The sequence below is a fragment of the Pristis pectinata genome, chromosome 3 (genome assembly GCF_009764475.1).
Source record: "Pristis pectinata isolate sPriPec2 chromosome 3, sPriPec2.1.pri, whole genome shotgun sequence".
Lineage (NCBI taxonomy): Eukaryota > Metazoa > Chordata > Chondrichthyes > Rhinopristiformes > Pristidae > Pristis > Pristis pectinata.
This window is the reverse complement of record NC_067407.1, coordinates 77,167,710-77,180,632: the sequence shown is the minus strand read 5'-3', so window position 1 is coordinate 77,180,632 and position 12,923 is coordinate 77,167,710. Positions and strand designations below refer to the sequence as shown.

The 12,923-nt window shown below is 38.8% G+C and overlaps 2 protein-coding genes across 5 annotated transcripts in view; one reads left to right on the top strand and one right to left on the bottom strand.

The window, feature by feature from the left end:
- galm (galactose mutarotase) overlaps positions 1-5,778 on the top strand; it is a 33,059-nt gene extending 27,281 nt beyond the window's left edge. Inside the window, 4 exon segments of the mRNA XM_052011215.1 lie at positions 234-315; positions 2,972-3,113; positions 4,690-4,864; positions 5,191-5,778. Of these exon segments, the coding sequence (XP_051867175.1) occupies positions 234-315; positions 2,972-3,113; positions 4,690-4,864; positions 5,191-5,274 (483 nt within the window). The 3' untranslated portion in view covers positions 5,275-5,778.
- A 2,693-nt stretch (positions 5,779-8,471) lies between these two features.
- The window catches only part of LOC127568608 (serine/arginine-rich splicing factor 7-like), a 29,703-nt gene continuing 25,251 nt past the window's right edge, over positions 8,472-12,923 (bottom strand). For 2 of the 4 annotated variants that reach the window (XM_052012561.1, XM_052012564.1), the window contains exons 7-9: positions 10,662-10,709; positions 9,936-9,971; positions 8,472-8,872 (exon numbers count right to left, since the gene is read on the bottom strand). In XM_052012561.1, coding sequence (XP_051868521.1) covers positions 8,818-8,872; positions 9,936-9,971; positions 10,662-10,709 — 139 coding nt within the window. In that variant the 3' untranslated portion in view covers positions 8,472-8,817. The remainder of the gene's footprint in view (positions 8,873-9,935; positions 9,972-10,661; positions 10,710-12,923) is intronic. The other 2 variants (XM_052012562.1, XM_052012563.1) reach the window with 2 other exon arrangements.

Genomic DNA, 12,923 nt, shown 5'->3' with positions numbered 1-12,923 from the left:
CTACTGCTTAATGCTTTCAATGGCTGAAGGCTGCCAGTTGTGGGGCAAAGGAATTCAGGGATACACAGAGGCCAGAGTTATAGAGATGCATGTGTCTGCAGGGTTACAGAGAAAGGGAAGGCTGAGATTGTGGAGATAGTTGAACACCAGAATGAGATGAAATGCGCCTTGTGTTGGGAATGTAGCTGTAATATTTCCAGCATCAATATTTCTCCTACTTCCTTCTCAATTAGGGAACCCCCAAAATCTATGACCATGAAGTTTCTATAAAAGCAGATCACTACCTGCCGGTTGATAAGACATCAATTCCAACTGGTAAGAATATACATGTTACTTTGTTAATCTTTCATTCTTCATATAGGGAGCTACCAAAGGACAGAAAAATAGGAATTTTGAAAATATTAATTGGAGAGATATAATTGTCCACCCTAGTCTTAGTTTGGCTGTTACTTTGCTTAAACACAAACACGTTCAGCTACTCCATTCATTATTATTTCATTTCATTGACTCTGCATTGGGTAGATTACCAGAATGAACTAAGGAATAGAAACTATATTTTGTGAGGCATGTCTGGAGGTTTTGAAACATTTATTTGAAACATAGAAGATGAAATTAAATAGATATATTTTTGGGGTGTGGGGCTGTGACCAGATGGGCTGCAGCAATTGGTGCTGGGGTGGCAGTTGTTCACAATCCATATCAATTTGGATAAAGTGATCAAGTGCAATATATCCAAATTTAATGGATTAATACAAAGCAAGGTGACAGTGTGGACCGCAAGAAGATAGCAGAGGATTCGGGAGAATTTTCTGTTGAACTTCCACTGGTTAAGTGAAAGGACAAGGGCATGGCAGATGGAACATAATCAGAGTGATTTTTTTTAATGGTGAGGGATTTAAAGTTGTTGGTGTTCAGAGGAGTCTGAATACCCTTGTACACAAATCATCTAAAGATAACGCACAGGTACACCATGAATTAAGAATGAAAATGGTATGTTGACCTTTACATGGAAGACAACTGAATACAAGATTAGAGGCATCTTGCTCCTACTATAGAGCCCTGGTAAGACTGCATCTGGAACATTGTGTACAGGTCTGGTCTCCTTACCTGAGGAATATACTTGAAAATTGGGGAAATACACAATAATTCACTTAATTAATTCCCAAGATGGCAGATTGTCATAAGAGAGACTAAAGAGATCCTGTCCATACTCTGTTGAACTTAGAAGAATGAGAATTGATCACATTGAAGCATAAAAAAAATCTCAAGTGAAGTTCAGTTTATACAGATGACCTTTCAAGGGGTTAACCAGTTAACACTGGCTACAACACATTGATAGTGTAGTCTTGTAAGGGATAGTCAACATGGCTGTGAAGGGCAGGACTGTGCCTCACGAGCCTAATAGTTTTTCGAGGAGTGACAAGACAGATTGATGAAGGTAGAGCAGTGGATGTGTATATATGGGATTTTAGCAAGGCATTTGACAAGGTTCCCCAAGGTAGGCTCATCCAGAAGGTCATGAGGTATGGGAATCCATGGAAAATTGGCTGAGTGGATTCCGAATTGGCTTGCCAATAGAAGGCAGAGGGTGGTTGTTGAAAGGGAGTACTTGACCTGGAGGTCAATGACTAGTGGTGTTCTGCAGGGGTCTGTTCTGGGACCCCTGCTCTTTGTGATTTTTATAAATGACTTCGATGAAGAAGTGGAAAGATGGGTTGGTAAGTTTGCAGATGACACAAAGGTGGGTGGTGTAGTAGACATTACAGAAGGTTGTCGTAGGTTGCAATGGGATATTGACAGGATGCTGAGCTGGGCAGAGAAGTAGCAGATGGAGTTCAATCTGGAGAAGTGTCAAGTGATACACTTTGGAAGATCTAACTTGAAGGCAGAGTACATGGTTAATGACAGGATTCTTAGCAGTGTAGAGGAACAGAGAGATCTTGGGGTTCTACTACATAGATCCCTCAAAGTTGCCGCGCAAGTTGATAAGGATGGTTAAAAAGGTGTATGGTGTGCTGGCCTTCATTAGCCGGGTGATTGAGTTCAAGAGCAGAGAGGTAATGTTGCAGATGTATAAGACCCTGGTTAGACCACACTTGGAATATTATGTTCCGTTCCGGTCGCCACATTATAGGAAGGATGTGGAAGCTTTGGAGAGGGTCTAGATGGAATGCTGCCTGAATTGGAGAACTCATCTTATGAGGAAAGACAGAGGATGAGAGGAGACTTGATACAGGTATATAAGATTATGAGAAGCATAGACAAAGTGGACAGCCAGCATCCTTTCCCCAGGGCAATAATGGCCAATATTAGAGGTCACCCGTCTAAGGTGCATGGAGGAAAGTTCAGGAAGGATGTCAGACATATTTTTTTTACACAGAGAGTGGTGGGGGAGGGGTTGGTGGTGGTAGGGGCTGATACAATAGGGTCATTTAAGACTCTTAGATAGGCACATGGATGAAAGAAAAATAGAGGGTTATGGGAGGTGAAGTACAGAGGGGGATAGATAGAATGTGGATAAGGCTTATATAGGTTGGCACAACATCGTGGGCTGAAGGGCCCATACTGTGCTGTACTGTTCTGTGTAGTGCTTTACTTTGAAAGTTTAAATGATTTTCATTTATGATAGCATCATGGCCTCAGCAAATGAAAGGCATCTTATGTATAATCTCAGCTGTGACGTAGGAAATATGGCAGCCAGTTTGAATAATGTAGCTTCTACAATGGCTGTTGATTGGTAACCAGATAATCTGTCAACGTGATTTTCTTTTGAGACAGTATTGGCCTGGACTGGTGAGAACTTGCATACTGTTCTTCAAAATACTGCATGGGAACAGGGTGGACACCGTTTGTCAAGAGAAACAAAATTCTTGTAATCGATCACTGACATTTCATCAGAAGCTTTTTATTCTGTATTACAAAGGGCAAGCAGATGGTGCATAACTTTAATTCATATCTCTGGTTCATAAAGGTGAAATTGCCTCAGTGGTGAATACTTGTTTTGATCTGAGAAATCCTGTAATGCTTGGAAACCACATTGAGAATAAGCTAACAGAAGGCTTTGACCACAATTTCTGTTTAAGCGTCTCAAAGCAACGATCTCCTTGTGCAAGGTAACCAGTGTAATAAAAATTATCATAGTCTTGAACTTACAAAAGAATATTATCAGTTTATTTTCTAATTGTTTTGTCCATCCATACTCATAATTGTGTATTTTGTGCATTTGCCAACATGTAATTTTGTCCACTTTTTAAACAAATTTGGCACGTATTAAACCAGCAGTTCACTGACTGGAAGGAAAGACAAAAAAAATTATTGCAATCATTGTTTTTGCATTGTATCAAAAACACAAAAACAGTGATGTTTACCAAGCCTTGTGTGTGGGTCCTGCTGCACTTCCATCGACATCCTCACAATGCTTCCATGATTTACTCCTTCCCTCCTTTCCAAGCTCAGCTGGTGGGTTTAAGGGAGCAGAGTGGATAATTCAAGTAGCTTGCATTTTTGTACCTCCTCTCACTAGCTCAGGCATCCCAAAGTAACATACAGGCAATGGCTCTATTGAAGTGCAGTGACTGTTACAGTGTAGGAAATGTGGCAGCAAATTGTGCATTTCAAGATCTTGCATGATAATGGAACATATTTTTGCTCGTAGATTAAAAATTGGCAGTACATGTGGGGAAATGCCACATCCTAATTGAAATCGTGCTATGAACTAATATTTTTCCCAAGATTCCTATCTCCCATCAAGCACTCTCAGTGTTCATATGAACCCTCATCTTCCAGGTCGAGACCTTGCATCAGTCCTGATGCAGGGATTCAACCCAAAACGTCAACAATTCCTTTCCCCTGACAGACGCCTGATCCACTGAGTTCCTCCAGCAGTTTGTTTGTTGCTGCAGATTCCTGCATCTGCAATCTCTTGTATCTCATCTTTATTTTTTTCCTTTTCCTCCAAGCTTATCTTTCCCATACTGGCTGCCTGCATCCATTCTGATCTTGAGTTCTGATCTGCTTCTGAGTTCCTTCCTAAACCCCTCCAACTGCCTCTACTTTTGGAAGCTCTAGTTCACTCTTTCAGCATCCAGAGCAGAGACATGGTATTAGAGATTGGCGCATGGGGACTGAGGTGAACAATTTCTTTACTCAGAGGGCTGTGAACCTTTGGAATTCTGTATACCAGAGTGTTGAAGCCATTCAGTCAGTGTAAAAACAAATCCAAGGAATCAGGGGACATGGGAATTGATTAAGCTCAAGGAGCCATATTCCCATTCCTAATCATGTTCTGGTGCTAATAAATTGTTCTTTAGCTTAGTAAACAAAAACTTTAGTAGTTATCCATTTGAGAATGCATGGAGGCCCTGGTTCCATGTCTGAGATATGGCCCATGAATGTAGTACTCAGTGGGTACTGCACTCAAACAGCAAAGTGGTTTTAATATGGCAAGCAGCCAGATGGCAGAGTAAAGGTTCAGTTCCCAGGCCAGTGAATTGCCACATTCACTGCATGACATTGAACAGAGAACATACTATCCCCAGACCTTATCTAGGTTTCAATTCCTGGTGGCTAGGCCACAACCTTCCTGCTACTGGTTGCTTATCTCCTTGAGGCACATGTAAACTTGGGAGAATGTTTGGGGAATAAATTTTAAATATCCTTAAGGACTTAAAAGTGAAAACTTGTTTACAGGGTGTATCATTGGCCAAGTGGCAGACTGCTGGAGGTCGAGACAACACAGCCAGGAATTCAGTTTTACACTGCCAATTTTCTTGATGGGAGCTTGAAGGGCAAAGGAGGAGCTACGTACCCTAAGCATTCAGCTTTTTGCCTGGAGACCCAGAACTGGCCTGATGCTATCAACAAGGTTAGTTTCTGGGGCTCAGTGGGGAGAGAAAGGTAAAAGGGGAGGGGGAGAGGGAAGAATAAATGAAACATTGGTTAAAATAATTCATTGTCAATGTATTGTCCTAAATAACAACTTTTTAATTTGTATTTTTTTTACAACTTCACCATGCCAAAGTAAAAAATTGGATGTTAAATTTGAACCTATTGCAAAAATGTGATGCAGTGACGTGCATGATAGCTTTGATGCAGTAAAACATACCTTTCAGAAATTAAGTTTTAAGTGAGGATATTTACAGGCACATCACAGGAGGCTAATGATGCTTTCAAATGTTTTTTATATTGCAGAAGAATTTCCCAGATGTATTGCTGAGACCCGGTGAAGAATATAATCACACAACGTGGTTTAAATTCTCGACTATGAAAGAGTAATGCAAGCAGCTACTGTGTTGCCTTATTTGAATAAAAACATTCTTAAACAATGGAAAATAAAAATCACGCTCGGGTGGTGTGGGTTTGATGGTGGGAGGAAACTTAACATTTTAACATAGGAAAACTGAATCATATTCCCTGCTGTGTCCATAAGAGGGAGCTTTTATACAGAGGTGTCCATACTTAAGTAGTGGTGCCTCTTCCTTAAGGCATTTCCCAAGGTTCCTCTGAAAATCCATTTTTTGCATGAATTATTACAGGAAATCAGCAGCCATAAGTGCTATTGCATTCTACAGGAAAGCCAATGCTATACCTGCCAGAAACTCAAGGCATTACATTTCACTTGAACCAAAACAAAGAACAGTTTTAGCCTTTTAAGTTAATGTGCCAAAAGACTTTAGTAAAAGTGCATTTTGCAATTTGAGGCGATCCAAAATTTCAATAATTTTGCAGTTTGTAGATTCTATTGATTACTGCTAATTAAACCAAGCAACTTTGAAATAATTTTGTAACATTGTAACAGTTCTTTAAATAGCTTTGAATTTACATAATGATTTTTTAAATCATTTCCACATCCCATCTATGATATAAAACACAGTAGTGTAGCGGTTAGTGTGACGCTATTACAGTGTCAGCGACCCGGGTTCAATTCCAGCTGCTATCTGTAAGGAGTTTGTACAGTCTCCCCGTGTCTGCGTGGGTTTCCTCTCACATTCCAAAGACGTATGGGTTAGGAAGTTGTGGGCATGCTACGTTGGCACCAGAAGCGTGGTGACACTTGCAGGCTGCCCCTAGAACACTCTACGCAAAAGATGCATTTCACTGTTTTGATGTACATGTGACTAATAAAGATATCTTGTCTTTCTTGTATCATAAAATCAGTGATACATGACAGCATTTTCAAATCGGGGGGGGGAAGAAGGGGATTGGCAGAGAATGAAATGGCTTAGTTTTGAATTTTCTGCTGTAACCCTTTCAAATAATTGACTCCAAATTTTTAATGTAATAAATTTACACTCCCCTCCAGTTATTTTGCCAGCGTTTCTGATAAGTTTGGAGTCAAAGGGTTACAGGCAAATACCTGGTGAGGGATTGTGCTCACCACCACTTCACAGTGAATACCACTTGCACTTCATGCTGTGGCCACACAACAGCCTCAGCATGACTACCATACCATTGGCTTCTCACCATGGGTTTGTGAAAACGAAGTTTTACTGCACTGTCTATCCAAAAGCCCCAACAGCAGAGGAATTTGTACTGTTGTATAGCTCTTTTGCAAAGGTGACACTGGAACAGCAAGTTGAATGATATCATGGATGGATGTGCACACTTTATCCAGATTTCAGTTGGGTTTGAATTTGCTTTAGTCAACTGATTAATATCTGCATTATAACATCAACCACAATAGCAGACTACAAAATCAGATGAACTTTCATCTACCTCAGCTCTCATACAGGTCTTTAAAAGGTGTTACCCCTGAATTTCTAAGCTGTTTATTCATTGCTTTGAAAATATTCTTTTAAATTTTTTGGTCCTCTTCAGCTTGACTTGTGTATAGCCCACAAATACAAACAGATGTTTGGGACATCAGTGGGATGGATTTGCTGACTGCTGTGGGGCTGCAAGCAACTGTTCTTGACACTAGCTAGAATTTTGCCACATTGAACCCAAGGAGAATACATACTAGTTAACACATTGATCTGTTTTGCAAATTCTTTCTACAGATATCCAGGCCAGCAAGTGTCCTTTTTTTAAAAACTATCAATAGCATTTAAAACCTCTGCAGTAAAATCTTTTAGAATATCATTATTAGCCTGAGATGGGCTTGGGCTAAATTTGCTAACATTAGTTTGTATTAAGAATGGCAAAACAATATTTTATGATTCTCCAGATGACCAATTCCTGTGTGACAACCCACCTCTGTAGGCATCTTCTGCCATGTGGGAACTCTGATCGCAGACACATTTCCAACTGTTCAAGTTACAAAGAGATCTCAGGAACTGAACCCTGTTGTAACCTGGGGAGGACCTGTACTACAAACTAAAATTTACAATATCCAGTAAAAATTACAAAATTTGATTGACTATTGAATTAATTTCTTTCACATCCAAGACCCAAATGTGTGCTTCAGATATATTCTGAACAGTTAAGATGTCTAATTGCATTTGTGATTCCAAGAGCAGTTTCCAGAATTGTTCAACATGTAACATGAGCAAGAGTTTATTTATTGTCCCCTGAAGTCTTTGGGGAACAAACAATTATATTTCAGATGCCTATTTAATTGAGTGTTTATACCTCAAAAGCATTAACATTTTTTTGCTACTTTCAAAATATTTAGTAAATGTATTGTGTTCCATTCAGTTAAATCTTAACCATTGCCCTTATATAGAACTCTGGAACATGCATACAGGAAACTATTCTTTGAGCCTCAGTGCTCCCCTCTCATCATGGTCCTGGAAATTTGTGATATATTTATCCAATTCCCTTTTGAAAATTAAAGTGAATTAATTTTCATCTTCACTACCACATTGCAACTTGCTCTACAATTTTCTACTCTTCACCTTTGTGTTATCAGTTGCAAGAGTCTGTATAATATAAAGTGTTGAAATAATTAATCACTACTCATTAACAGTTTACAGATTTAAAAGCTCAATGAATTTTGAATTTGTTTTTGAATTAGCAATTCTGCCTCTGATTTCTCCAATAATTTTAAGTAATTTCTACTTCTTGGTGGTGGGTGAGTAGATTGAAATTTTATCAAAAGGAAGTAAATACCAATACACAATCTATTATTCTGGGGCTCAGTAATGCACAAAGCTAAAGAAAGATCCTCTGGTCCTCTCCCACACTGATCCCAACAAACTAAAAATGTTGACCCCTCCCCAACATTAGTGCTGAAACCAAAAAGTGAGCCTTCACCTTTCTCCAATGCTCATAAGCCCCTAAGTTATCACTGCGTTACTATCCCAGAACCAAAGCTTCCATATTCTCTCTCATCAGCATTACCATCTATCTCTGTGATCCTAGGATCTGTACCTGTTTTCCAAGAGCATCCATTCTGCAATAATAAGACAATATTGCTCATTTTCCTGAGCTACTAATAAATTAGACTTCCATTCCATCATGAGTAACAGTAAATTTAACTGAATGCACTGATTCTCTGCTGGATCCATAATAAAGAGATATACGCACACACCTCTCAGGACAATTCATTTATTTCTATTTCCAGATACAAAAATGTGATACACTTCAAATGGTTTGAGGAAATTACAACAAAAGAATACAACACAGTTATGCAGGGAAAAATGCAGATCACTCGATTTAGTCTCTAGGATGTGTACTCTTTTAAAAAAAAGTCCTACCCGCGCCATATTTTCTCCACAAAAGGGGGAAAAAAGGAAGCATGAAAATTAAGTTAGAAACAAGCCCTTACATTTAAAATCAAATCAAAATCCCCACAAAGAACCAAAGGATTCCCGTACAACTTTAAAGAATGTAAACAAAAAAACATTCATTCTAAAAGTTTAGCTTTACAAGTTGTACTTAGTCATTTCTGTCAGGACTTGCACTTCTACGAGAATTTTCAGATGGTGTGCGACTGAGGAAGGAAAATAGTAAAATTAGAACAAAATTTCAAGTGTTAAGTTTCATTTGCATCCATGCACATTTCAGGAGACTGTCAATATCCAATCCATATTCTAAATAAATTGTGGTCTTCTAAACAGCACGACATCCAGCACCAAAGTTTTTGCTGATACTGTTTTATAATTTTAGGTGACAATGTTTTCTGAAAAAAACTTTAACTTCTAAGTTTTTATTTAATATACCAGTGTATATTGAATAAAGCATTAGGGCAAGATTCCATTAACCATGACATTAAGCCTCTTAATACCAATATAGAACTTAAAGGCCATGTTTTCTTTCCGTCAATCCTATTTGTATGTTACATGACTTTGCCCTACCAAAACAAATTATAGATGTTAAGATTAAACAGACAACATTCATGGTAATGTTGGTTTGTCTAAGGAAAAAGAGCTTTAAATACAGAAATATAAAAGATAAATGGGAATGAAAGGGTTAATATTACATAGCTGATCTCCTGATAGTTAACTATTCTTCCTATGGTAAAGAATTACCTCAGCCATGGGGTGACTAGTTATGGCTGGATTTGAGGCCAGGTGTGGGTAAGCAAAAAAAAAAGGTATTTTAGACATATCTTGTTTTGCTAAAGCTTGTTGTAAGCAATTGCCGTAGTAAGTGCAACTTCCCACGAAGGTTTCTCACGAAGTGGGTATAAAAGGTACACACTAACCAAGGCATCTTCAAGTGAGGATCAGTACACAGCTCAGGTTACACTGTTTAGTCTCTGTATCCCCCACTCCCGCTAGCGTTAAACTAATAAAGCGTTAAACTAATAAAGCATTAATCGTAAGTTCTTTGGTTCTGCTGTTGTCTGATTTATTACAGAGCGCGGGTCGATTTCCACAGAAATCAAATTTTAGAACCAAAAAAATTCCTTGCATCCAAATCGCTCTTACTGGCATAAATTCAAACATACTAATAAATGATCTTACAGATGAAAACCTTAATACAAGTAATTACAGATGTAGGGAGGGAGAATCCAGTCCTTTTGCGTATAAATTGTTCGTTTAATTCCTTACCTTCGCTTTGGTGAATGTGATCTAGACTTCGAGCGACTGTTTTTGGAATAGAAGATAGAGGTCAAAGTTAACTAAATATCCAAAGGCCAACAGTAAGACCACAATAGGCAAGGGAAAGGCATCATTCCCCAGGCTAATACTAGTACAGCAAACTGACAAGTAAAGCTGTCTATTCAGACTGAACAAGCCTTAATTTCAAAGAGATTCTACAAAGTGATGGTTTCCCCAGACTATCTCCATTATATCTAGAGAGACAATTTATAGGCAACAGTGCTGTGGATCTATTAGTATTTGGATTCAAAAGCCTGAACTCTGCAAAACAAAAAAAACTGAGATTAACATGAATCTGGCCCAAAATGAAATCCAACAGTTGAAACAACATTCAATAGGTACCTGGATATTGCAGGAAGCACACAGGAGATGCATAGCCACATTCCATAATACCAAAAATTAAATTATCCAAGTCTATCATAATTACTCCATCAAGAGTACTTTTATCCTCAAACATCACAAAGCCTGAAATAATCAATCCATACCTTGGAACTTGCTCAAGAGCAATTCTAGATAGCTAACAGATCAACCATCAAGGCTGTTGCCAAGGAATAAAAAATCAATTAAAAAATTCGGGGAGAGCTTTGGGGGAGGGGCAAAGAGGGGGGCAGGGAATGAGAAGAGAAAAATATAGGAAGACAGATATTTCACATTGAATATTGTTGATTTCCTCACCTTCGAACAAGAGAGCGAGACTTGGATCTTCTTAGAGGAGACAGAGATCTGTATTAAAAAATGTTTAACTAACATTTGCTGTACATTAAATTCAATACCTATGAAGATTAATTTTGTACAACTAGTCTCAACAATAATTTCCCATCTTTGGCATCATAAATCAACATAAAGGGACTTAATTTAATTTATTTCCTGTTTGCAGAATACATACTGAACTATACATGTCCAAGATGACTGCAGATGATAACTAGCTAAGACGCACTGAGGCATCTATGGCAGCCTGTATCTGGTTTTCAGATCCCATTATCCAGTTAAATTGTTATTGCAAGTTTGTATTCAGTTTCCTTCAAACTCATATTTAAACAGTTTAAACAAATGTCCAATTAGATCAACTGCCAGACCTAACCCTGTGCATAAGTTTCCCAACATAAGGCCAATGGAGAAGTGGTAGCAGCATATACAGGAGAGCAACAGCACGAGCACACATCAGGAAACCAGTTATGACAGCAGGAAGCCATACCAGTAGTAGAGGACAGCAAATGGAAAGGGAAGATACTGAATGGAGGAACTCCACCGGGATTAACAAAATTTAGTCTGAAGTAATAATGGTCAAGTAATTTATCTAGGACTCTGCAGTTTTTAAATAAGCTGCAGTTATGCTTTAAATAGCCATTCATTGGTAGTCAAGAATGTTGTGGTGTCCCAAGATGTGAAACTACAAGATTCTTCATATCAAATTTTAAACATAGTTCAATTCCTACTGAACTATCAACAAATTGCCCATTTATCAAAACTGCTATGTGTATTATGCTCAGATCAACAATTATGTTTCTTTCATCCAAATTACATTAGCAACTAAATGGATATAGCTAATATTTTCCCTGAATAAGTTACTGGATAATTATCTGAGAGAGAGGGAAGAAAAATCAAGATGTGGCATCAGAAGGCAATTAACTAATGAGAGTCATTTCTTCCCCTCTATGTTGAAGAGATTCATTTTCAATTACAATGCAGAGCAAAAGGTGCAACTAAAATTGGGACTTAAGACCAAGTTATTAGTAAGACAATTAAAAATTATAAATAGCCAGCTGAAAAAGTACTAATTAAATAAATTAGGGCAGACAGCAAAGGCGAGGTGACGTACTGTGGCTGTACCATGCAGAAAATGGTAGAGACAATGATCCTCAGCAGCCAGATCTGCAAGTAACTGCAACTTGCAGAACTTCACCTCAAGTCAATGAAATGAAGTCAGTGCTTCAGACACCAATACAGATGGAAGGGAGAAAGCAACTTGGCCATTTTGTTCCAGGAGACAGCCAAGCCCCTTTGGTCAAATGCTGCAGGTTTGTCAGAAAACAGGGACCGAGGAATGCGAGTACAAGAAAGGCAGGGATGAGTGATCAGCAGGGAGCAATGCAGGAGCCTAAACTCTTGTCCAACAATAAATGGTTCGTGCAGCCTGCATGGATGACAGCAGGTTCAGGGAGGAGGAAAATGACTACCACACCATGGTACAGACAGTCATTCATGACAGTGGAAGCAAACAAAAAAAATGTAATTGTGTGGCAATAGTACAGTTTATCTTTCTCTTGCCTGTTTAAGTATCAATAATATGGATCGGACTTAAAAGGTTCTGAGGGAGAATGAACAGCTAGGTTTTAAATTAAAAGCAGAATCACAGTGGTAATAACCTCTGCATTATTACCTCAACCTCATGCAAACTGGCACCAGATTAACAAGATCAGAAAGTTGAAGATATGGTTCAAAGATTCGTGTGGGAGAAATGAATTTCAAACACGGGGCACTGGCACCAGTTCTGGGAAAGAGGGCTGTTCTGCAAGGACAGGCTTCCCTCTAGTCAGGTTGGGACTGGTGTCCCAGCAAGTCCAATTACTAAGTCTGTATGGAGCTGTTTAAATAGTTGGGCTGGGTGGAGTTTAAAGAAGTTGAGAATGAGCAAGGACAAGACAAAAAGTGTAACATAGCAACATGGGTAATAATAATCAGGGTACGGCATCAAAGAACAGAGCATACAAACATTTATGCACCTGCAAACAAGGTCAGAGAGGGGTGATCGAGTAGTGCAGCAATTATAGCTGCTGCCTCACAGCTACAGAATCAGGTTCAATCCTGACTTTGGGTGCTGTCTGCGTGGAGCTTGAACATTCTTCATGTCCAGGAACCTCCAGTTTCCTCTCATGTTCCAAAGATATAAGCATTGCCCCAAATGTAAATTTGTGGCAGGGTGGGGAGAGGGGGAGA